The following is a 27634-nucleotide window of genomic DNA, read 5'->3' on the forward strand; positions in this document are numbered from 1 at the left end:
CAAGGCATTCTATTGCTATGTCAAGAATCTAAATGGCAATGCTCAGATCTGCTCAACAACAGAATGGCATTAAGTATACTGATCCCAAGGATATTGCCAATATCCTGGCAGATCGATTCAGTGCAAATGTCACCCCCCTCTCACCTCCTAAAAGGCCCATCTCAATATCGAAAGATTGCCAAATTCCGGTAATAATGGCCACAGAAGTAAAAAATGCACTCTCCAAAGCTAAGAATACAGCATCCATGGGACCAGACTGTGTACTACATGAACTACAAAATAAACTGGCACCTCACCTAAGTTGTTGTTGTTGTTGTGTCTTTTGGCTTTTCCCGGTTAGGGGTCGCCACAGCGGAACTCCCGTCCGCTAATGATTGGCAGTAGATTTTTACGTGCCGAGTTGCCAGCTCTGACACACAACCTTCAACGAAGGTATGCCCATTCACGCATGTCTCCACACAGAAAACGCTCTAGCTGAGAACTGAACAGGACAACGTCTTACTGTGAGGTGACAATGCTACTGCAGCACCACCACCGCAGTGGCACCTCACCTAAGTGTCATGTTTAATCATAGCCTCACCTCAGGCTTTGTGCCCACTGAGTGTCGCACAGCTACAGTTATCCCACTCCACAAGGGGGAATCCACCTTGGATCCCAAGAACTACTGCCCCATCAGTCTGATGAGCCTGATCTGCAAGGCCATGGAACGTATTATCATGGAACTTATAAACAAAGACAGTGGCAACCTTCAAACACTGGACCCCACATAGTCTGGGTTTGTGAAGGGCCGATCTTGTCTCCTGAACCTGACTGACTTCTTTGAATCAGTCTACAGAGCTGTGGACAAGGGTAAGGTGGTCCACACAGCCTATCTGGATCTCACCAAGGCCTTCGACACCATCCCCTATTCTGGAATTATAGATAAACTTACTAAGTTGTGCATTAATCCCTACATCACTCAATTGGTTGCCAACTGGCTTACAGACAGAACCCACACTGTAAAAGTAGCCGACTCTAAATCCAGCTCCAGACAAGTGACAAGTGGAGTACCTCATGGTTCAGTCCTGGGACCGCTCTTGTTTGGCATCTACTTCTCTGAAGTACATGCCAACACTAAGGGACTCTGGCTAACAAAGTTCGCAGATGACTGCAAACTGGGAGCCATTATTGAATCCCTAAATGATGTGGATATTCTACAAAAGGACCTTACAGGAACAGATGCTTGGTGCCAGAGCCATAGGCTCAAGCTCAGTGCCAAGAAATGTATAGTTATCCCCTTTGGGAAAAAACATGTACCCATGAATTACCACATAGGTGGCAGTACACTAAACACCGAAAGTGTGAAAAGAGACTTAGGGACACAGGTGGATAGTGGTCTCACCTTCAATAACCACATCGCCAGCACAGTCAGGAAATTCTTCTATGTGGCACACCTCATCACTAAGTACTTTTCATCCAGAAAAAAGGAGGTCATTGTCCCACTGTACTCATCCCTCATTAGACCCATTATAGAATACAACACCCTGTTTGGTATGTACCTTTCAAGACATCTGCAACAACTGGAAAGCCCGCAGAAATACTTCACTAAAAGAATCACAGGCCTAAAGCAGATTCCCTATGCTGACCATCTAAAAAAACTCCACCTATACTCTGTCGCATATCATCTACTCAGAGGCGATCTCTGCTTAACATACAAGGCCATGTCAAACCCAGAGCTGCTGGACATGCTACACTTAAAGAAATCCCAATCCCTCAGAGACACACACTCCAGGGATCTAAACCTAGTCATCACAATGAACAAAACATACTGGAGGGATAGGTTCCTGACCCAGAGACTCCCCAGACTCTGGAATAGACTGCCCATACATGTCAAGCAGAGTGCCTCTTTGGCCCTCTTCAAAAGGAACCTTGATGATTGGATGGGAGATAGGAAATTCACCACAGGGATCATGTCAGTCACCCTGCTAGACAGGGGTCCAGGGAAGTAAATACTGTGGGAAGAAATAGCCAGGGAATTCTTATGGCTAGGTTTGTACCTAGGGCCGAGAGCCTAGTACCAACCTATGAACCTATAAACCTATGATAGGGATATATGATAGGTCTGTGGATGTCACTGTTAAAATGCCTGTGATACCAATAACTTCATTCTAACAGTCCATGACAGTCTGTCTTTAAGTTCTGTCATTTTTAAGGTCACAGTTACGTGGCTTGTGCTGTTCCTGTCCATCAGTTCATTAGTTGAGCAGATGCAGTCAATCAGTACTAGATGTTGGTTGCAGATGTGCTTTGAGCCAGGCAGCATTCTTATGAACCCTCTCAAACCATTGCCAGATGTTTCTTCTGTGGACAGCTGAAAGACTTCAGAAGCCATTGTTCATGAATTACACTATTACATTATATCTGTTTGACTGTAGAAAGAGGTAATTAATGTATCAAGTCTACCCCTTGCAAACATTGTTTCCACTGTCTATAGGACTTTGGCAGTTTTGGGTGGGCTCTTTTTCCTTTAGGTGACCAAAGTCCTGTCAGGTCTTTAACAGTCACTAAAACGGCAAAGCAGTCAAATGGGGCACATCCTAATGAGTACTGCCTATGTGAGTCCATGTTTTTTAACCATCATACTAAAAGGTTATGGGTCACAGGAAGAACTGTCAACATATACTGTGTGGCTATCATTAAATAATTTTTCTGTCTGCAAGTATAATTATTGTGTGTAGCCAATGAATGATAAAAGAATATAATTAAATACAAACACAGGCAATCACTTGTTGCCTATCACTTAATACTGACTGTGCGGTACAAATGCATTTTTTGTGGATACTTATCTAGTCAAACCTTTTCTTGTATGTTTTAGGAGAAAGACTTTGTATTAACTGCTGCATTTTGTTCTTCTTTTGCATAACAGATCATGAAGAAGCCATGCGTCTTGCTCAATGCTGAGAAAGGTGATGTCTGTGGACTTCCCAAAGAGCTTATTGAAATTGTTGCACAGCACTTTGAGGTCATCGGGTATGATGAGTTTTTAAAAAATAAAGATGCTTATTCCCAGAAGATTCAAGCCTATATGATGTGGACATTTGTAAACAGCCCTGACTATAGTTTCCTCCAGAGTATGCCTAATCTGAAGATTGTGTTAACCGCTGGAGCAGGGCTGGACCATCTTGACTTGCCAATGATCTACAGTTTTGGAGTTAAGGTCGCCAATACCCCCCTTCAGGTTATGAATGCTACAGCAGATCTGGGCATGGGCTTGATGCTGGCATCTGCTAGAAATATTGTAGAAGGTAAATGGTCATACATTCCATTCGCACTGTTAAATCACATTGTAGTTTTCTTTGCTTCACCTATAGGATGATGACAGTTTGCCATTAAATGGATGCGCTTAAATCATATCTTAGTTCTGGCTCCATATTTCTAGGTTGAATAGCATTTTGTGTGTATAAATGATGTTAAAGGAATAATGATTTAGCTGGAGTATGCGCACCAATCCATTTTAAGTAATTGCATAGTAATGAATATGAGCAAATTTCTTCTGAAGCTCCTAACTGACTAACAGTCACCATATAGGTAATAACAATATTGTAGAGCTACTACATAATGTATAGCAAGACTTCTGCAAAATTAACTTGTAATACTTTTTTCATGATAGAGATATAAATCTGTAAAGGTGATGCAAGCTCACATAATGTTCACTTAAATTAATTTCCTTAGTGTCCCAGCTATGCTTGCAGTTTGCTGAATTAAAGCAAGGCAGTGTACCTCAAAACAGGTACAATTTAAAGGGATGAATATCTTTGTATCTGTTCATATACAAAAAGCAAACCAAGCTGTACTAATTAATTCCTACACTCCACTGATCAAGGAAAGCAGCAGATTCGGATGAGGTCACAGCAGGAGAGATGTGTCTCCAAAGGGTACTCATAGCAGTATGGAGAAAAAGACGTATCGCACATGACTGGAGCAGAAGCATTCTAGTGACAGTTTACAAGAGCAAAAGGGATATTCACAACTATGGGAATTATAGCAGTATCAAACTCCTCTCACACTGCATGAAAGTTCTGGAGAGCGTGACTGGTAAATGAATGTGCAGAATAGTGGAAAGTAATATGGCAGATGAGCAGTCCAGATTCTGATCAGGATGCAGCACAGCTGACCCAGTTTCTGCAGTGAAGCAGATAGTTAAGAAGAAGCTAGAGATTAGGAGAGTGTCCTGGTACATGTGTAAGCAGGCAAAAGACAATATGGTGAAGAAGAATTTGTAATGACATAAAGATGGCGACAGGAGTGAAGGGTATTCAGTAAAAAGAGATGGATGGATGGATTGTGTGTGAGAGAATACCTGTGACTGTCGAGCATGACTGTCAAAGAGACTCAAATTAGATGGGGACAGGTGACACGGTACCCTGACTTCATGTAGAAAAATGAGGAAAAGGGTGTTGATGATGATGATGATTTTTACTGTTTTGCTGTGAGGAAGAAAGTGAAATAACAAGTGCTGTTTAAAGTCTGCTATATTCAGTGTGAACCAAGTTAATTTCTGTGCCCTGCAGGTAAGGCTTCCAAACCACAACTAGACAGTGGTGCCTATAATCCATCCTGTTGGAGAAAATAAAAATGAAATCTGCATAACGATGTTGGAATTAAAAGAAGACCCTACCCTGTCCACTTGAGCTTTGTAGCTTTGCAATAACTAGCTAAAATGTGAAGAAGCTACCATTTCTGTGGATGTGCAGCTACCTCCTCAATGATTCTCACTAACAGTGTTTTAAATTCATCCAAGCAGCACTTAAGGTGTCCTGTCCGCATGTTGGGAAAGTGAAAGAAACTCCCTTCCCTATCAAAAACAATAAAAAGAGAGCCTTGCCTATTGGCTGGCATAAGCAACCTTTATATGCTGTAGGTGTGTCCCCTCAGCTGAACAGCACTGTCTCTAGACCTCTTAAAAATACACACCTACAAATAAATTCCCAGAATTGCTGGCACTTTGTTTTTGGTACAAAATTGCTTCACTTACATAAATGCTTTAACAAGTGTCATATTAGAATGAACAATGTTTGAGAGCACGGTGTCATTCACATGAAGATTTGTTTAAAATGGGGGGATATAGTTTGAAGGAAGGTGGGGACAATGACTCAGAGGTAAGTTAATAACTACTGGAATATGAAAGGACAATATTGCCAATTATATGGGGACTGAACACAGGACCTCCTACATTTTGCTGAGTTTTCATTGTTTCTGGGCTGACAGACAGTCTCAGTGCAATTAGGTACTAAGTTTCCTTAAAATACTTAATTTTTGTTCCTTTCAGCTAGGAAACATCTAGCGTGGTGATTCTAAGATGAAATTACACACATGCATACAAATGCCAAAAACCCTCTGTGTGACAATGTTTTTGACTGATGGACTAGGAAATGAAATTATTAACCCATGTCTGGGAACAAAACCTAGGGCTTTCTGCATTCCATATGGCTGTCACTGTCTTTGACTTTGCTAGCAATATGTATTCAGTCATGTATTGAGTTTCAGTTACAAAATCTATACCATCATGATTTCAAGACCAAATTTCACACACACACACACACACACACACACACACACACACACACACACACACACACACACACACACACACACACACACAAAAGCCTCTGTGTGACATAGTTGTTCACTACTGGAATATGAAAGGAAAGTTCTAAACAGGCATTTAACTGGAAATTGAACTAAGGACCACCATGTATTCCATGCATGTGTCACTGCCTATGTCCTAGCAAAGAGTCTGTGGACATACTGCTACTGAATTCCATAAGGGACACTTTTTCTTTTTCTTTTAATCTAGGAAACCCCCAGCATGATCAAATTGCACACACAAATGAAGAAAAGCCTCTGAATGGCATTGATTTTGATGACTGGAATATAAAAGGAATGTATTAACCCTTGTACAGTGGATATAAAAAGTTTACACACCACTGTTAAAATGCTACGTTTTTGTGATATAAAAAAATGAGACCACAATAAATCATTTCAAAACTTTCCCCACCTTTAATGTGACATATAGCCTGTCCAATTCAATTGAAAAACAAACAAATCTGTTAGGGGAAAAAATATAAAAAAGAATGTACAATATGCGGGTTTCATAAGTGTACACACCCTTAAACTAATACTTTGTTGAAGCACCTTTTGATTTAATTACAGCATTCAATCTTTTTGGGTACACAGCTGACATCAATTAACCCAAAATCAAGTTCAGCTGTCCTAGTAGGATTTTCCTGACATCTACTCAGTTGCCTGCTACAGCAAAAGCCATGGTTCGCAGAGAGCTTACAAAGCATCAAAGGGATCTCATTGTTGAAAGGTATCAGTCAGGAGAAGGGTACAAAAAATTTCCACAGCATTAGATATACCATGGAACACAGTGAAGACAGTCATCAAAAAGTGGAGAAAATATGGGACAACAGTGATGTTGCAAAGAACTGGACATCCTTCCAAAATTGATGAAAAGACAAGACGAAAACTGGTCAGGGAGGCTGCCAAGAGACTTACAGCAGCACTGAAGGAGCTGCAGGAATTTGGCAATTGCTGGTTGTGTACTACATGTGAGAACAATCTCCTGTATTCTCTGCATGTCTGGACTATGGGGTAGGGTTGCAAAACGGAAGCCTTTTCTTACACAGAAAACCATCCAAAACCAGCTAAAATTTGCAAACAATATATCAAATCTCCAAAAAGCATGTGAGAAAATGTGTTATAGTCTGATGATACCAAGGTTGAACTTTATGGCCACAATTCCAAAAGGTATGTTTGGCGCAAAAACAACACTTCACATCACCAAAAGAACACCATCCCCACGGTGAAGCATGGTGGTGGCAGTATCACGCTTTGGGGTTGCTTTTCTTCAACTGGAACTGGGGCTTTAGTCAAGGTGGAGGGAATTCCGAACAGTTTCAAATACCAGTCACCTTTGGCCCAAAACCTTCAGGTGTCTGCTAGAAATCTGAAGATGAAGAGGAATTTCACCTTTCAACATGACAATGACCCCAAGCATACATCCAAATCAACAAAAGAATGGCTTCACCAGAAGAAAATTAAAGGTTTGGAATGGCCCAGCCAGAGCCCAGATCTAAATCCAATAGAAAATTTGTGCGATGACCTGAAGAGGGCTGTGCACAAGAGATGCCCTCACAATCTGATGGATTTGGAGTGCTTTTGCAAGGAAGAGTGGGCAAATATTGCCAAGTCAAGATGTGCCATGCAGTTAGACTCCTACCCAAGAAGACTGAATGCTGTAATGAAATCAAAAGGTGCTTCAACAAAGTATTAGATTAAGGGTGTGCACACACAACAAAGTAGTAGATTAAGGGTGTGCACACACAACAAAGTAGTAGATTAAGGGTGTGCACACACAACAAAGTATTAGATTAAGGGTGTGCACACACAACAAAGTATTAGATTAAGGGTGTGCACACACAACAAAGTATCAGATTAAGGGTGTGCACACACAACAAAGTAGTAGTTTAAGGGTGTGCATACTTATGCAACCAGCATATTGTACATTTTTTATTTTTTATATTTTTTCCCTTAACAGATTTGTTTTGTTTTTTAATTGAATTGTACAGGTTGTAGGTCACATTAAAGGTAGGAAAAGTTTTCAAATGATTTATTGTGGTCTCATTTTTTTATATCACAAAAACCTGGCATTTTAACAGGGGCATGTAAACTTTTTGTATCCACTGTATAGACTCTGGAGATTGAACTAAGGACTATCTGCATTGTGGTGGTTGTTATTGTCTCTGTACTAAGGACAGTATAGACAGTTAGATGCTGAATTTCCCCTTAAGAGCCCTTTGTCCTTTCAGATGGGAAGCCCCTTCCATGGTAATCCTAAAATCAAATTACATGCGCGCGTGCGCACACACACACACACACACACACACACACACACACACATGCGTGCGTGCGCAGAAAAAACCTCACATGACAGTTAAGTACTGAGTTTTCCTTAAGAGCACTTTCATCTTTTAGCTAGGAACCCCTTAACATGGCAATTTCAATATCAAAGAACACACACACACACACACTCACACACACACACACACACACACACACACACACACACACACACACACACACACACACACAAGCACACATCCACTGTCATGCAGAAAAGCCTCTACACAGCATTGTATTTGACTGTTGGAATATTAAAGGAAAAGCCTTATCTGGGGAGTGAACACAGGATCTTCCCCATTTAATATAATTTAATAAGTTCTTTATCAAGAAAGGTGTCAATCTGAAGGGAACAGCCTGCTATTTGAAACTGTGAAATCAGCAATGTAAGGCAACTTTAAGAATAAGCTTCAACTTCTAAAAATATTACAGTGTTACACTTATTAAAGGACAGTGGCAGTTTCATGTTTCCTTTCTTGTGGAGGCACAATGAATGCCCATTAGCTACCTGGTGGGGCATGTAGGATATTTGAAGACCAAAAATAAGTATTGAATGTATGGTGATAATTCACCCTCAATCCATTGTTGAACATGAAAGACCATTTCTCTATAATTTCCATATGAAAAAACAATAAATGCAACAGTCTAATAATGTATTTAAATATTCTACATATCCAAGCAATATGCATAACACAGAGAATAAAATCTGTTATGCTCAAGGATTATGGTTTGGATGAAGTGTTACCATGCTACAGTGGTACAAACCTAAAGCTAACAATGCAACAGAAGTAGGAGAATATAGAACGACTTTCATAACATAAATTCAAGAACATCAAGGTGTACCAGTTTTGTAATGTTCTGCATTATAAGGATAGGGATGATATGACATGACAGATGTTATAAAATACTTTTAAGCAAATAAGGTACATTTCACCAACATTCAAGACAAAAAAAAACAACAAACAACAACAACAACAAAAACAGCATCCCACTGTAGATACATGTAAAAAGTCTGCCAGCACTTGAAGGACTGTATATTGGCAGCTTTAAAAAGTCTGCAGTTCAATTAGTTTATTTTGTTAATGATTTGTGAATACTGTTAAGAACTAACAGCAGTGTTAGGAATACAAATCAGAGTAATTCAGGAAAAAAGTAAAAAAATAAAATAAATTGTCATGTTCCAGACACTGCACAAGATACCCATGTCTCACATTACTATCATTGTGAGTTACCTGACAGTAACAATAAAAAAGAAAGAAAGAAAACTGTTTCCTTGTATATAGCATGATTTGTATAAAAAGAGGTTTGGAATGGATTCTGGAAAGAGCAAGTTAATATGGCAGGTCCCATTACAAAATATGAAGCACTTTGTGTTTTTGATGTATTAAAAGAAATGGAATGTTATGACAAACATAAATAACCACTTGATGTCACAGTTTATTAGCCCTCCAAGGAAAACTCAACATCAACAAAGAGAAAACTGTATCAAGCAATTCCAACAACATAAACCACCTATTACTTAATTTATTCTCTTCAGTACTAACACCAATAGAAAAAAAAATGAATGTCTTGGGGGGGAGGGGTAGGACAAAGGAAAGGAATGTCTGATCACAATAACTGATTCCAAGTATTTTTGGAGGCCATATTTTAAGTGATGCATGCATGCATGATTTTCTGAATGTTATTATAGCCATCTATGAGCAGTCTTAGAAGAAATTATATTCAGCTGTAGCTTTAATGATTGAAAGAATTAAAACTAGAAATATCTCTTTAAAAAACTAAGCTGAGATTTATTCAGTTTAGTATGGCTTGACATTATTACCATGCCATCCATACCACACACAAGAAAAAATAAATAAACTGCAGCCATAGTCAAGTTTCTGTCTTCAAACTGTGGAACACAACATAACAAAAATGTGGAATAAATTGACAAATCACAGAACATCCACTGGCAACTATGAAGGAAACTCACATTGTTGTTAATATGTGTACTTTATACTTATAAAAGTTCTTTTGATGCCCTGTCTCACTTTTCTTACCAGAACAGCCATGTGGTTACAACATACAATTTTCTTTTTACACTATTATAAGGGAAAACATTATCTAACAGTTATAATATAAAAGCTAAGGTAGTTTGTTTTACCACATACCTGTTTCTTCAACCATTAGAGACTTTTGGGAGAAACAACTTAAGTTGCACAATTCCATGCCTCCATGTGGGTAAGCCAAATAACATTCCCCTCCAAAGAAAGAAGACATAATCATCTCCAGTCAGCATCAAGCAATCAGGAAATTCCAGAAAGAGCAGACTTGCAACATCATGGATGCCATACTATCTATAACACCAACTAGCAAAATAATTAAGGAAACTATAACCATAATCAACCTTGCATCTATAAAATCCTTCTTCATCTTCCATCTTAAAGCTATCTCCTCCTTCTATCTGCTGTCCTATCTCCATTCTCATTAATCGCTCCATCACAGAAATGTCTGTCCCTACCATATGGGAAATCTCACATATCATACCACTCCACAAAGGAGGCCCATCCACTGAGATCTCTAACTGCCACCCCATCACTCTCCTTTCACTCCTAGCAAAACATCTGGAAAAATGCATCCACCGTCAACTACTTGGTTACCTACTTTTTAACAACACTATTATCCATCTCTCAGCATGGATTTAGACCCAAACACAGCACCACTACTGACCTGATCAGCTTCACCAGCACAGTAAACCTCCTTACAAACAAAGGCCTCCTAGTCTCCTCAGTTTTTCTAGACATGTCAAAAGCATTTGACACTGTCTGCCATCAAAAACTCCTCAACAAACTTGACTCATGCAACTTAAACTCTTCACCCCTTTACTGGTTTCACAGTTACCGCTCCAACAGACAACAAGCACCTGGAACAACACCCGCTCACCCCTTCAGCCTATCTCTGTAGGAGTTTCACAAGGCTCCATTTTAGGACCCCTTCTTTTCACCATATTCACTAATGACCTCCGCTCCACCACTAAGCATGCCACCTTTGTGTAGTATGCAGATGATGCCACCCTCATCTGCTAAGCTTCCACCATTCTAGAACTTCAGGACAAAACACAAAAATCCCTACTAGACATAGAAACCTACCTGGCTGAAAACAAACTCATCCTCAACCCAAATAAAACAAAGCTCATGGTCTTCTCCAAAAACAGGTCCACTAACAGTAACCTTCCACTCACCATCTTTTCCTCCAACCAAACTGCAATCCAACCAGTAGAACAAACCAAACTCCATGGCATCATAATTGACAATCAACTAAAACCTGACAAACACATAGCAATGACTATAAAAAGTCAATTAAAATTAGGGCAACTCTATAGGTTCATAGGTAGGTATTAGGCTATTGACCCAAGGGCCTGTGTAAGCCTAGCCAACAAGGTTCCCTGGCTTACTAAACTCTATCTCACCAACACCTCCAGACAAACCACTGCCAGGTCTTTTCTTCTCTCCACCCTCCTCTACTTCTCACAAATCTTCACTAACCTACATAAGACTGATCTAAGTCTCCTTGAGTAATGCTATAATAAAATAGCCAAATTTGCAGCCAACATTCCCTATAGGGACCACCACTGCCTAGCTCTAAAAAAACTCAACTAGATGGAGCTACCAAATCTAGTTCAATTCATCCAACTCACTATTACCCATACTATCCTAACCAAACCAGATAACTGCCCTGACCTTTAAGACCTTCTGAGCCTAGTGCTCATAAAGAGAGAAGATTTGAGAAGGCCAGCCCACTTAGGTTCTTCCTTCCTCTCTTGTTGCACTTAAAAAAAAATAAAAACATTTGCACTTTATTCATTTGCTTTTGCTGTAGCTGTGTTTTCTCCTAGTCTATTTTGCTTTTCTTAAAAGTACTCAATTTTATTTATTCTGCTGCAATTATTACTGCTTGGTTGTAGCCTGATTGAATTGTGACTGTTATTCTAAGTCTTTTGGTTTAAGCACTTGGGCTTCATACAGGCTGTTTTACATTAAAAAGGTTTGTGGTCTGCACCGTATTGGTAGGACAGGTAGCTTACATCCTTCTAAGCTGGGAATTGCTGATTGAAGGCCCAGTGTCTGCTATTCTAAAAGTGTATTAGTTCTGGCTTAAGCACTTGGGCTTCAGGCCAGTTATTCTACATTAAGAATGTTTGTGGTCTGCACTCTTGTGGGAGGAGAGGCTGGATTCTGCCCTTCTGAGCTGGGAATTTCTGGTCACAGGCTTATTGTGACTGCTTATTTGAACTGTTTCTTTCTGAAAATGGTGCACCTTGTTGCTGTAGCGTAGACCAGATTCAGGCCTGCTGAATCTAGCTTTGTTTGTATAACTTAAGGCACTGATCCAGGCCATCTTTTTTTGGAGAAGGTTCCCCTGCATTCTAGTAAGCAGGGGTGGGCAGTTAGAACTTGTCTGATTGAAGACTGCTGGAACAGGGCTCAGTTTTCAGCTTTTTTCTGGTTAATTGGGTAACTTGTTTAAATCAGTTTGTTTGTTTTCTATTGTTTTATATATATATATATATATATATATATATATATATATATATATATATATATATAAATTACACTTTATTCATCTGCTTTTACTGTATTTGTGCACTTCAGGGTTCTGTGCCTAAGAAAATATGCTTAAATTGGCAGAAGATTTATTTACTCTGATTAGAGGTTCTTCTCCCCCCCCTGATAAGGCCCTAGGTGAACCTGAGAGTTTGAGAGTTTTTTTGAGTGTTCAGAGGCTTCTGAGTTCTTCTGAGAAGACTTGCAGGAGTATCCTCCTTATTCTGATTGGTGGGATGCTAACGGAAGGTATTGAGTGTAAAGAGTTGCTGGATTTAGTTCATGTGTCTGAACAAGTGGGTAAGCATTCTTGCAAATGTGGTTTTGATGCTGTACAGGCCTCCTCGAGGGTGGCTGCCACTAGTTCTGTAGCTGGCATGTGTTAGACAAAGATTTTGGATGCTCCTTTACAGTCTGATGTGTTCAAAGGGAATTTTAATTACATTACTCAAGACAGATGATATCATCATTCACCACACCACGTTTTTTCATTTTTTATTTGCCCATTTTTCAAGGCAAAGGCATGCCAGGCGCTCTCACAAAGGAAAAAGAAAAGACAAGCAATCACAAGATCTCAGTTACTCCAAATAGGGGGCCATTCAGCCAGTCCCTGTCACAAAGGGGCCTAGGATTTTATTATTCTGTTCCTAGTACCAAAGAAGGGGAAACGTGAGACCAATTTTTGGATTTATCTATCCTCAACACTATCTGGACATTCCCAATGCATGGCATTTCCATTAGTGGTTCTTCATCAAGGCTTCTTGGTGCCACCCTAGGTGCAAGTACACTGCAAATAGCATCAAACAAAATGTAAATGGTAAATATATGGACATGGCACTGCCAGGATTTGGACACTGTCACCGCACCTTCTTTTTACCTTCAAAAATTGTTTTCAAAGTGGGCTGGAACATCTCCCTGACAGATCCCTTGACTCTGATTTGACGAGAGTCACAGATGCCTCGGACTACAGATGGCCGCTCGACAGGGGATGATACGTGACAAGTGGACCATGGATACATGAAGAAGGCAGCGCCAGACAAGACATGATAGCCTGCCAGTAAGCAGCAGTTTGCATTAATGGCTTTCAAGATCCAGGGCTTTTTCCAGGGCATTTCCAGGCAACACAGGACTTCACCAAACAATGTGTTCAACTGCACAACAAAACATCAACAACAATTGTGCAGGCAAGCCATGATTATTGGGCATGGGCAATTTTGAGCTTGCTGGCGCAGCTCTTCCAACTCTCTTTCACAGGGGGGCTGCCCGGAGCACAGAACTTGTAGCAGATGTGTTACTAGACAAATCTCATGGATCTGGATGAGTGGAAACTGGATCTTCATGTATTTCAAAAGTTGACAGTGTCTGGGGAACTCCAGACATAGATCTTGTTCGCTCTCCGAACCAACCACCAGCTGCCAAGTTTTTTTACAAGAGGGTTTCATCACACACTTGGAAAGTGGATGCTCTGGTCAGACAAGACAAGCCAAGGATTTAGCTCCAGAGATTGGCCTGGCGCAGCACCGTACTGGTTACTGAGGAGTCTGGTAAAGGTAAGGGCATGGCCTTGCCTTTACCCTTGATTCCATCTGTTGTCTCAGAAGGAAGGGTCTGCTCAATGTCAAGCTTTCACTCTCTCATCTAACAGCCTGGGCATATTCTGTTTGAAAGACAGCAGGTCTCAACTTCCTCAACAAGTTTTAAATGTGATTATGGATTTTGACTGCAGCAAAGAATTTGGAGATTTCAGAGCCTAATTTGAGTGTGGCTCTTCAATATCTTGGACAAAGTTGTGTCTCTCTTCCAAGATTCTCATTGCTGCTCAATTCAGCTCTCCTATGATTGTGACCCACCATTGTTTTTTTCATCCTTTGTTCAAGCAAAATTCTTAGGGGGCAAAGAATATAAGACTCGGCAATTCGTTTATTATTGAGCAGGACTAAAGGATTTTAGCTGGGTAGGCCTCATTCCACTAGGGGCTACTGCCACTTCAAACAGCATTTTAAGATACTTTCTCTAAGCATTATCTCTCTCTCTCTACTCTAAGTCTGGTTTTGGTTTGCCTATTTTATTTTGCATGTTGTGTTGTCCTGCTCTGCTTCTTTATGATGCCAGCCTCCCTTACCTCTGCTTTGGATTCTACCCAATAGTTTGAGGATATCGCGTCCGTCATGATAGTAGTACTGACCATGACTTGCGTCTAGTGCGCGCCCACCCTGACCCAGCCATATCATTTTGGTATTCGGGGCCGACTGTTTCTTCCTACTTTATTACTGGGGACATTGACTACAACTCTGATCTGTGATATGTAACAATAATTATCATTTTTCTGTGCTTTTAAACTGTTTTTTTTTAGTGTATCTGCTTTATTTTCTGAAAAAAAAAACAATATATATATATATATATATATATATATATATATATATATATATATATATATATATATATATATATATATACTTGTTTCCCGCCTTTCTAAGCTAGTATAGTCCAGTTTTCAGGTTAGTGCTGAATTCAGGGCTGCGTTACAAATCTCTGTGTTTGCCCATACCTTACTTGGATAGAAGGAAGTTTCTCTGTTCACCTGTGAGAGAGGGGAGCTTTGAGCAGCCTATCTGTCCCTGGAGGAGTAGTTTCAGCCCAGAAATTAGTAGTTTATTGGCCATTTTGGGCTAATTTCTCTCTGTTTCATTTCCCTGCTATAAATACCACATTTAGCACTGGTTAGCTAGGGTAAAACTATTCCCGGCTCCACAAAGTCTCCTCTTCAATTTTTACCTTGGAACTAGACAAACTTTCAACGTAAGCATTCAAGCCTTTCATTTCTCAGCCCGGCATTTGCTCAAAACTTATAGCAAGCACTTATAAACCCTAGCACTAGACCCTCCTGTACTGTACAGAAGGACAAGGCTCTCTATTCGACATTACCAGCCATCCAGTAAAACAGTTCACTGTACCTAACCAGGCATGTCCAAAGGGCAGTTTCAGGTGTACTCTCCAGTCCAACTGGTGAATCTGGGCATTTTGAGGCAATGTTACAACTGCCTCATGTACACAGACAACCCCCTCCTCCTACCACCAAACACTAATACATGCGAGAGATGCAGTTATACAGCCAAACTAGAGGCTAAGCCCTCTCAACCCAAGACTGGATCAGATAGTCAAGAGGAGAAGTGAAATACATGCATCACACCACCAGTCTTACACAGACCCATTAAACCAGCACCGGCAAAAAACACATTTAAATACATGAAAACATACTCGGAGGCTCTAAATAAAAATCTGTGAAACCAACAGAGATCTCCAAAACAAACATCCAAGCAACCTCCACCCCCTATCACAAACCATGAAATCCATACTTCACAAAACCAGTGTGCCATATAATCACAGCCCTTAAGGCAAAATAACATACCCAACATACTAGTAATAGGTGACTCTATAGTCAGGCACACTGACATCCCACTCACTAGGCTGAATAAGGAGAAGGTTACTGTTAGCTGCCTGTCAGGTGCCAGAATCCGCCACATAACACAAGCACTCAGGTCACTCCAGAACAAGTACAAATATGACTCTGTCATTGTCCATGTTGCTGTGAATGGTCTGAGCCGTACCTCCCTGGACTACATGAAAAGAGACATGGAAGAGCTCTCTGATCATGTAGCCCAGGCTGGTATGACCCTGACCGTGATCAGCATCCTGCCCTCACCAAGAATGATACCACGGTATAAAGAAAAAATTCTTGATTTCAACAATTGACTAAGTTTCTGATGTCATTCAAAGGGGCTCCAGTGTCTCTCTGCCTGAGATGACATGCTTGACAAGCCACGCTGCTTTGCTAGAGATGGCTTGCACCTGTCACCCTTAGGCTTTTGAATACTTGCCGAAGCTCTTGGCACCCCCATAGTGCCTTTTTAGGCAAAGCTCAAAAGACAAACCCACCACCGTAAATAGCACAAGTAACAAAAAACTGAGGGTAATGCTACTCAATGCCAGAAATCTAAACCTCAAAATGCATGCACTCAAGGCACTCCTCAGTATGGAGAAAATTGATATATGTGCAGTAACATAAACCTAGTTTAAGACTTCAGAGAGCACACCAGCACTACCAGGTTACAACTCATACCATACATTTCTGTCACAGAACCCAAACTGAAATACAAAAGGCGGGAGCGTATCCATATTCATCAAGGATACCTCCAGGTTAGTTGCACAGCACAATGCATCAGAGATCATCCACGTGCAACTAACAATGGGCAAAACTGCAGTTCAAATTGTAGCTTGCTATGGATCACCCACCATGTCCCAGGATCCCCATTCCACATTTCTGGAAACACTGGGAAACATAAAGGTCCTACCAAACACCCTAATATTGGGTGATTTCAATTACCCAAACATTAACTGGGAGAACTACTCAAGTACTAACTCCCTTGCCCAACTTTTCCTTGAATTTATGAACTCAAATGCCCTGGTTCAACTGGTCAACACTCCCACCAGAGGTGACAACATATTGGACTTGGTCATCACCAACATGGGCTACTGGTGTTCCACACCAGAGGTCAACCCCTCGCTGGTTAGATCTGACCATAAATAAATCACTTTGGATATCCATATTCTTCCCTCTCCCCGGACAAGAAAGCCACCATGAAAAACTTTTCAAAAGCAAACTTCACGTTACTTAAGACCAAGGTGGAAAGTTTCAAAGCCCCCATGTTGAAGGATAACACTGTCAAAGCTGCAAAATCCTTTACTAATGCATTCTACGGGCAGCTACAAGAATGCATGGATCATGCCATCCCAAGCAAAACCAAGACTCACTCTTCCAAGAAAAGGAAACCAGTCTGGTGGACTCCTGCCATAAACAAGCTATACAATAGAAGGTGGAAACTAGTACAGAAAAGAGTAAAATCCCAAGAAGGGAAGACATCCCTGATCAGTATCAGCAAGAAACTATGAGCCCTCATAAAATCATCCAAGACAAGCTTTGAAAGAAAAATTGCCAAGGACTCCAAAGATAACCACAAGGCATTCTTTAGCTATGTCAAGAAGCTAAGTGGCAATGATCAGATCTGCTCGGAGTTAGTGCAGAATGGCACAAAATACACTGAACCGATCAATATCGCCAACATCCTGGCAGACAGGTTCAGTGCAAACTTCACCCCCATCTTGCCCCCAAAAGGGCCCATAACCATATTAGAAGAATGTAGAGTCCCTGAAATCACAGACACTCAGGTTAAAACAGCCCTCTCCAAAGCCAAAAACTCAGCATCAATGGGACCGGACAGTGTCCCAGGCTGCATCCTACATGAGCTCAAAGACGAACTAACCCCTCACTTAAACACACTGTTCAACTTCAGTCTCTCCACAGGCTACATACCCATAGAGTGGTGCACAGCAATGGTTATCCCACTCCACAAAGGTGGAGCCACAACAGACCCTGGGAACTATCGCCCTATAAGCCTGACTAGCTTGGTCTGCAAGGCTATGGAGTGCATCATCATGGAACTCATTAACAGAGACATTGGGAACCTCCAAACACTGGACCCTACCCAGTTTGGCTTTGTTAAGGGAAGATCATGCCTCCTAAACCTGGTGGACTTCTTTGAGACAGTTACCAAGGCTATAGATGAGGGAAAGGTGGTACACACAGCCTACCTAGACCTCACTAAGCCCTTCGACACCATTACCCATTCTGGTATTATAGACAAGCTCACCAGCCTGAACATAAACCCCTATGTCACAAGATGGGTTGCCAACTGGCTTATGGACAGAACCCACATGGTGACAGTTGCGGGAGCTAGGTCCGTCTCTAAACCGGTTACAAGTGGTGTTCCCCAGGGCTCAGTCCTGGGACCCCTCCTGTTTGACATATACTTCTCAGAGGTACAGGCAAGCACAGGAGGACTATGGCTGACCAAGTTCACAGACAACTGTAAACTAGGGGATATAATTGACTCTCCGGCTGACACAGACATCCTCCAAAAGGGTCTCACTGAGATGGATACATGGTGTCAAAATCATGCCCTCAAGCTAAATGCCAAAAAGAGCATAGTCATCCCCTTTGGAAAAAACAAAGTACCCACAAACTACCACATAGGTGGCAGTCCCCTAAATATGGAAGACGTAATAAGGGATGAGGACCCAAGTAGATAGTAATCTGACCTTTGATAATCACATTGCCAAAGTGGTTAGAAAATCCTTCTACATGACCCACCTAATCACAAAAGGGTTTGCATCCAGATCAAAAGAGGTCATTGTGCCCCTCTACTCATCACTCATCAGACCCATTTTAGAGTGCAATGCCCCATTTGGGATGTACCTTACAAGACACCTGCAACAGCTGGAAAGACCACAGAAGTACCTCACCAAGAGGATCAATGGCATCAAACAGATGCCCTATGCAGCTCAACTATAGAAACTCCAGTTGTACTCGGTTGCATACCGCCTACTCAGAGGTGATCTCTGCCTGACATACAAGGCCATGTCCAACCCAGAATTGATGAACATGCTCCACCTAAAGAAAACCTTATCCCCTCGAGCCACACGCTCTAGGGATCTAAACCTTACCACAACAATAAATAGGACGTGCTGGAGGGATAGATTCCTGTCCCAGAGACTTCCCATGCTTTGTAACAAGATCCCAGTCTACATTAGACAGAGCTCCTTGCTAACACTTCAAAAGAAACCTTGATGAGTGGAGGGGAAACAGAAAGTTTACCTCTGGGATCACTTCAGTGGCTCTGCTGGACAGAGGCACAGGGAACTAATCTAAGGGGACAGCGAAAGCCAACACATTCTGGCTAGGCTTATAAATGCCTTCGGGCAGATAGCCTAGTACCCACCTATGAACCTATAAGGATACAGGCCTTGATTCTTTCTACCACCATTTCCCTACCGTGTGACTCTGAGTAAGTCACTTAGCCAGACAGTGCTCCTAGTTTGGGCTGTTTTACCTCTTTAACAAAAAATAAAATAAAAAAATCCACTTTAAACTTTAATTTATTGGCATTTTTAATTATTGTAATTCTCAGTGACTTATCAACCCACTTCAGAAGTTCCTGTTAAAAGGATGAGCACATACACACACACACACACACACACACACACACACACACACACACACACACACACACACACATGCATTCTTTTCTACAAGACCTAAAAGTTATCACCTGCAAGGTGCTTCTGCTATTCCAGCTCCTCCAGCTTCAAAAAATTGCCATTCCTTCCCGTTACTCCAAAAGACAGATACTACTCCAGGTTTCAGCTACTATTCCAGAGTTTTGTTAAGGCACTTTCTGCTGAGGTTTTGTTAAATAGGATGTCATTTGTTTCTCTAACTCTATGGATATTCCATTTTTTTCCTACTGCTCCAAAATGTAGCTACTACTGTAGGTTTCATTTAAGGCTCTTTCTCCAAAGGTTTCCATTAATGTTAAATGGGGTGACTTTGGTTTCTTTCATTGGAGCCAGTGACAGTAGAGCATTTGTAATGATCAGTTTCGATGATGAGCAGATGGCTTAAAGAGAGAGAGAGAGAGACCCAGAACAGTGCTGCCAAGCAGACATCTTAATGAGAGCAAACCCAGGGACTGGGATACTGGCACACAGTTTCATAGGGGGACGCTATCCCATTTGTGCCCCATGTAGTACCACCTATGTTAACAGATACTCTGGAATTGCTTTATTTTCTGTTTAATTATAACGATGCTGTCAAGTGATATGGTCTTTTGTTCTGTGGAGTATTACTATTACATATGAGACGTGCTATGTTTGTGTTGTACATGTCTTTTATTATCTAGGCTTACTGTATGACTTATTGCTAATGAGGATGTAACTGAAAATGGGCCACTGGGGTCTAGTCTCATGAAGCTTTTCTCCATGGGCCTTCACTGAAAAAGGACCTTTTGCCCAGTCAGACTTTCCCATTCAATAAATTTTAATAAATAAGAAAATAAAAACTAAATGAAATAATCCTGCCATTCATTCTACAATTACTCACTTAATCCAATACAGGATCATGGCAGAGGCACAAATCATCCCAGGCACTCAATGGGTGCAAGAGTAAATGCTTATCTTGAATGTGGTCACTAACCCAACACAGGATGTGTGCTTGCACACACACACACACACACACACACACACACACACACACACACACACACACACACACACACACACACACACACACACACACACACACACACACACATTTAGAGATATTTTAAACCTAAAGGCTTATTTCTTTCTGAGTATCTATACTCCAGTGAAATAAAAAGGATATTGTACTTGATTTCTCTCTGCAATTTCTGTAGCTGGAACTGTTCTTGAAGCATTTTAACTGTAACCATTTTTCTCTTTTTATTCTTTTAACTATGACTGAAGAATTTTCCTACATTCTCACCCTGTTCTTGTTGTGTTCCTGTTCTTGTTATGTTCATAAAGCCAGCGTCTCTCTTGTTATCTGTCCTTTATGTTAATCTGACAACAGAATTCCCTGCTTCCTATTTCATTGCTGTTGTCAGTAAGCACATAAGTATAATTTTGGGAAGTCACCCCCTTTAAGCTATTTAATTAATTTTAGCTGCTATGGATTTCATAGACACAGCATACCGTGTGCCCACCCAGCCAAACCCATGTTGCACTTTTTTGCTTAGATCTTGAGTTGCCAGCTCTTAATATACTTTCTTCTTGGACACTAAAATCAGTTTCATCTCATGTACTTATGCAAGTGAGCACCAAAGATCAGACTTGGAAGTTCCTCTCTTTAGGCTCATAAAACCTGAGTTACCCTCTGCTGCATATCTTCCTCACTGTATAGTGCACAGTATAATACCTAAAGGTATTAACTCTTTTTTTCCAACTTACTTTTTTAAAATCTGGGACAAGACTACCATGTACTAGACAGCCTTCTGTAAATTTTGTGTATTCCACCATAATTGCATATACCCATTGCTGCATTTACTTTATTCATCCAAGCACCAAAGCACTGGACAGAATGGAAGGTTAGCTTCCTAGTTCCACCCGTGTTGCCAGCTTTTAGCACTTGGGTCTCCTAAAACATTGCACTAACTGCCTTATGAAAAATCATAATTAACTTCTTCTCAGCACTAATAACTCCAACTGTGAGAGGTGTAACCACATAATTTATATGGGGGCCTCTCCCTCACCTAAAATCTTGTCCTGTGAACTTCTTACATCTCCACCACAATCATTAACTAATCACAACAATGTGTCTTATATCTATTGTTGAGTCTGTTTGAAATATCACTCCCCAGACTAGGGTGGGATCCAACACTTGGCAACCTACACAGCTGCCTAGGGCCAGTGGTAGCTGTGATCCTGGCAACAACATTTAATTAAAAAAAATTTTCCTACTCATGGCCACACCATTTATTTTTAAAAAGGGGGGGGGGGTTCCATTTTCCTGCTTGTGTCCAAACACTGCTGGTTTAAAAGTTTTATTTCCCACTCAGCATGCATGCCATCAATGAGACATATGCACACAGAGCAAATGTGTGAACTCTGATGTGTGTGTGTGTGTGTGTGTGTGTGTGTGTGTGTGTGTGTGTGTGTGTGTGTGTGTGTGTGTGTGTAATGCCGCATATAGAAGCAGTGTTTAGTTAAATTGAGTGCTCAGAGTCAAACCCTGTGTTAGAAGTATGTATCATACTTGCCTTTGGTGCACTAGGCTGTGGGTTCTACTCCCACACCATGTAGATGGATAGCTGATACAGTGGTGTACTTTAAGAAGGGATGTGGGTGCTGCTCTCCTGAGTGTGTCCTCTTTTGGATGAGATGCCTAGTAACTATGTACCTTAGCTACTTTAGACAGTAGACTTAATCCTCCATGCCAGCTGCAGGCTTCCGTTAACTGTTGGTAAATTACTGAGGATTAGAGTTTGTTGTAAAGGAAGGATACTGCAGTAAAAAAAGAACTTCATCATATGAGCCATGCTCTTTGATTCATTATTCTATTGAATGTTGACACTATGTTTATTATTTAACTGTGAAAAAATGGACAGCATGAATTCTATGAGTTTAATGTTAGTGTTTTAGCTATGAAATCATTTTTAATTTAGTTTGTGTTTTGTAGACACACAGGTGTGAAATACACTGTGTTTGGGTTACAACTGTTTGTCTATCACTTGGTGTAGATGAGTCAGGTTATGAACTGTTAAAGAGCTGCTTCCTGTAGTGCAGTTTGATTTTCTCAGCCTTCATTTGTCTTCTATGTGACTCTGCCACGTTACTTCACAAGACAGCAATCCTGAGCTGTTCCTGAAAAGAGACACTTGTGTCCAGTGGGCTGTCCTAGGCTGTTAGCAAATGGATTCCACATTTGTCTTTTGAATTCCTACACCCTTCATATAGGCACTAATTAGTTCTTCATTGTATGATATTTAAGAATAAATCCAAGCATGTATTTTGTAGTTCATTTGGTTTGCCAGGTAGATTTTCACTAACTGTGAGTTTTAAGGGAAGAAAAATGTATTGTTTCTCATGATGTCTGTTTTCAACGTGAGAGTGTTTTGTTTTGTTTAGGAAAAAAGCTGTCAGTGTTTATTTTTTAACATTTTAAATAAAAGTTTTAAATGAAATCCAAATCTCTGTGACTATAAAAGTAAAGGAGAAAATAATATGTATTCTGTCAGGTTTGAGCAATGTTTATGCTAATTTGAGTGAAACAGCAAAGTAATGGGATATTTGTATGGTCGGTGGGGGGGGGGGGTCTGATTCATTACCTTGCATAAGTCCCTATTTGTCCACAGTCCAGTTCTGACTCTGAAGGTGTATGCTGCAGTAATATAGCATTATTAACCATTGAAGTAGGTCAGACCTGTACTAAGCTACTCGATGATGGAGAAGATGTAGGAAGGTCAAAAATGAAATGTATGTGCCCTGGAAGCAATCAAGTCCCCTCAAACAAACAGTATGTTGTATGCAGTAGTAATTCTGATTTTTGTATGACTTGAAGGTTGTTAAACAAAAGCTGGTGAAGCATTTATATTGTCTTTAATTGTTTTGCTTTAATCATTGCACTAAAGAATGAATTCCATCACTGATAGGTCTGGATTTTGTAATATAGTCCAAACATGTTACATTTAAATTGTCCAACAATGTATTTCAGTAATATATTTTGAATTAACTTCTTTACAGTCTCCAGAAACCTCAAAATGGTTGACGTTTGTCATGTCATATAGGTTGCATTTTTGAAGTGATGATCTGAACTGTTTGATCTTAAGCATTTATTATTTTGGGAGACTTCTGTAGAAGAAAGTACTTCATAATCTTATCTGGTCATTTTTAACAGTTTTTAATCTGGCTTTGCAAGACCAGTGATTATGTGTTGTATGTGTTTGTGTGTGAATTAAATTGGAATACTTTGGCTACTGTGTGTTTGTTTGAAACAAATTTGAAATACAGGTATGTACTGTTTAACATCTGGGATAGATTTTATCCCATAGAACTTTAAGTGGACCAGACATAAGTGAACACTCTTACCTTTGTATTGTGCTTCACTTAACGTCTGTCTGCATAGCAGCCAATCGCATTTACTTCTGCTTAGTACAGTGTGGACATAAATGCAATCAAATGTTGAGTGGAAGGAAGTTAAGTGGCGCACACCTCTATGTGATTTTGGTCATGATTATTATTATTTTTTGACACAGACATCTGGAAGGTGCAATCAACAATGCAGCTATAATTGATGGGTTAGGGGGATGTCTGTTAATAAAAATGACTGACCCTGCTGAGCTGATGAAAGTTAGTCATTAGACAGACATTTTTGGAGGACCTCCTGCATATCCATAAAATAAACAGTACTAGAATTACTTGTTCTAAAGACTTAAAGCTTGCCTGTGAACTTATGTGTTGAAATGGGCTGTCTACTGAAATTTTGGCACTCCAAATGCCAAGTGTAGACATGCCAAAAAAAAAAAAAAAATAGATTGAAACTGAAGAAAACAACCATCTCAAAAATTGTTCTTCTCCTTTAAACTTCTTTTTCTAGGGGGCAAGCCCCCCTGCACCCCATGATGCGGGAGGTAAGCCCCACACACCCCTGAACTTATATATTCTAAAGCCAAGATCACCATACCTTGGAGAAAAGGGAATATTCCATGAAATGGCCATCTCAGACTAAGTATATGTAAGTCCATTTTTTTCAGCCATTCATTGTCTGTGTTTTGGGACTTGCTCTTGCAGGTCCCAACAATTTAATTAGTTACTGGTTAAAAGTGTGGTATCATCACTTTTAGCAGACAAACCCTCCCTTCATCATACAATGCAGACAACAATAGTATAAAATGAAAATGTAGTCAGGGATATCGAAACTTAGGTTAATAATTTCCTCTCATTTTGATCATTATGTGACAATGATTGTCAGGAAATTCTTTTATCGAGCACAGCTAATTGCAAAGATAATATATTCAAGGTTTAAAGAGGTAATCACCACCTTATACTTAGCACTGATCAGTCCAATTATTGAAAATAGTAACCCCCTTTGGGATATGTCTCACTAAATATACTAAACAATTAGGAAGGCCCCACAGGATTCTATCTCTTCATTCAGTGTCTTATAGAATTTTAATGGGCAACCTCTGCCTTGTTTACTGTGAATTAGAGGCCCAGTTGTATTGAAAATCCTGTATTTCTGCAAGCCCAGTATCACCACCAGTATCCGAACCAAGGACCTAAGTCTTTGCCAATAGATAAACAAAACATGGTGGAGGGACAGGTTTCTAACCCAGCATCTCCCAAGTCTCTGGAATAAACTTTCCCTACATTTTAAGCAATACGACTCACTAACCTCCTTTAAAAACAACATAGGTGACTATTACTGGCAAGGCGTAAATGGCCATAAAACTCATTAGCCTAGGAATATCTATGAATCTATGAAACTATAAATAGCACACACACACATATATTCACACACCCATGGAGAGTTTACAGGATTATCAGTTTACATGGTTTAGGGATGTGGGTGGAAACCAGAGCACCCTTTCTAATTGAAAATGAAGAAAGCAAATATTGTTTAATTGAGTTATCAGCTTGTTTCTTAGCTGGAAAAATAATAGCGAAAGTAAGAAGTTTAAATAGGTAAGCAACATTAGTGTACCATAGCATACCTTTCAACTAGTATGGTTTAAGCATTATTCTGTGATTTTGCCTTTGTAGCTTGCCTTGCTCTTCCTATATTTACAAAATTACTTCATAAAGCCATCCCCTTTTTTTAAGTGTACATATAGTATTATATAACAGAACTAAACCTAAGATACATTGTCAAACACTAAATGGGATCTATATATGAAGACCTTCTTTCTGAAATATAAGAAAGTACTCCTCTTTTGACCCTATACTATGATTTCCAAACGCCTGTGCTGTGATTTCTAATATAATAAGGTATATGTCACAATATTCTGCACCTGATCCAATTACACAAATGTTTGATTCAGAATGAAGTGAACTATACAGACATTATAACAACTTGTTTTTACACTATAGGGGCAAAAATAGCAACTTCACCAGAGACCACATATTTCAATAACAACTGGCTGGGGGCTGATATCACTGGTGCTACACTTGGAATTATCGGGATGGGCAAAATTGGATACAAAGTTGCACAACGAGCTAAGGGATTTGAAATGAAGATTCTCTATCACAATAAAAGGAGACGGTAAGATGTGTTTGTGCATGTGTATGTTGTGTTTAACAAAGTTCTGTAATTATCACTTGCTGGTTGAGCTTTAAACAATACATTAATCTGAGATCCTATTGTTTCCCACAAGAAGCTCAGCAGATTGTTTTGTTTTGTTTTTTTTCTGACCAGGAGCACTTCTTTACTGTTGCAAATATCCCCACCTAAAAGTTCCCCTAGCAACCAGACATTTTAAAATCAGTGTACATGGTTAGGCACCACTTTTCTTGGCATTACTTTATACCTAGAAACAACTCTACATGATACATTTTCCATTTGTACAGATTCAGATAAGAATTCATAAATTTCAGTATCGAGTTTCTGAGTTATTGTCCTTTTGGAAACTCAACTAACATAATCCCCTATCTGCATTTCTCAGCATCCACTAAAACATCCAGTGAATTCGTAAAAGTAGACAGAACTGTACGGTGTTTAAATGAAAGTGGTCATTGGCTTAAAAATTTAAGTAGACAGTATCACAGCATCACAAAGCAGTGATTTTTTTATCGGTTGTATGCTTAGCCTTAGAATCAAGTTTCCAAACCTAGTGTTAGCCCCATAGGTTCTGTGCTTCAGATACAGTGTTTATAAAGAATCAGGTCCAACAAACATATATAAACTAGTGCTTGCTTTAATGTAATTTGGTAATGTATTCTATGCATCAAATATGTGACACCAAGTTTATTGAAAAAAAGTTCTTGTATTCTGTCTGAATGACATAAATATTGTCTCTGAGCTGGTGCGAGGTGTTTCATTAGGTTGGTACAGAACACTACACTGAAGACTTTTTTTGCTTTAATTTAATTGAATTTACTTATTTGTTAACAGGTGAAGTGACTTGATCTTTATAGACCCTTTTCCACCACAAGATCAATGGCAAATATATCATATATGCATTCTTTGGGGTAACCAGTTAACTAGCATGTTTTTGATAGGAACCATTGCTCCTGTAGAAAACTCATGCAAACACAGGAAGAATATGAAAAGCTACATGCCAGGGGTGGCTCGTGCCATTGGACTGCTGGACTGCAGCCCTCCCAGGAAAAAGATGGAAGTGTATTACTGATATTTGACATAAATAAAAAAAGTATTAATATTTTGTTTGTGCTATATAATCTATAACACAGGTGCTTATGAGCGAGTCTTCAAAGTCCCAGAACTCAAACTGCGCATGCTCGTCGAGTTCCGTTTTCTTTTTTTTTTTTTTTTAGAACATGTACTACTATCTGACTGCTGTAAAAGGCAGTCCGGATTAAAGAAAATGCATCAGAGTGGTGCCCAGACATCTATGCAGTTTTAACCGCACAGTAATTAGAAGGAAGTTCGGACTGCCACGTCGGCAGGCACGTACGTGACGTGGATGGCTGGATTGCAACTGACTGGTTCTCACTCTCTTTTCAAAAAGGAGCGGAAA

General features: G+C 40.0%; 1 protein-coding gene across 2 annotated transcripts in view; it reads left to right on the plus strand.

Moving 5' to 3' along the window:
• LOC122798226 (glyoxylate/hydroxypyruvate reductase B-like) overlaps positions 1-27634 on the plus strand; it is a 250870-nt gene that overhangs the window by 102887 nt on the left and 120349 nt on the right. For both annotated transcript variants that reach the window (XM_044066998.1, XM_044066999.1), the window contains exons 2-3: positions 2906-3284; positions 26028-26199. In XM_044066998.1, coding sequence (XP_043922933.1) covers positions 2906-3284; positions 26028-26199 — 551 coding nt within the window. The remainder of the gene's footprint in view (positions 1-2905; positions 3285-26027; positions 26200-27634) is intronic.

This window comes from Protopterus annectens, chromosome 3.part1 (assembly GCF_019279795.1).
Source record: "Protopterus annectens isolate FY-2018-M chromosome 3.part1, PAN1.0, whole genome shotgun sequence".
NCBI lineage: Eukaryota > Metazoa > Chordata > Ceratodontiformes > Protopteridae > Protopterus > Protopterus annectens.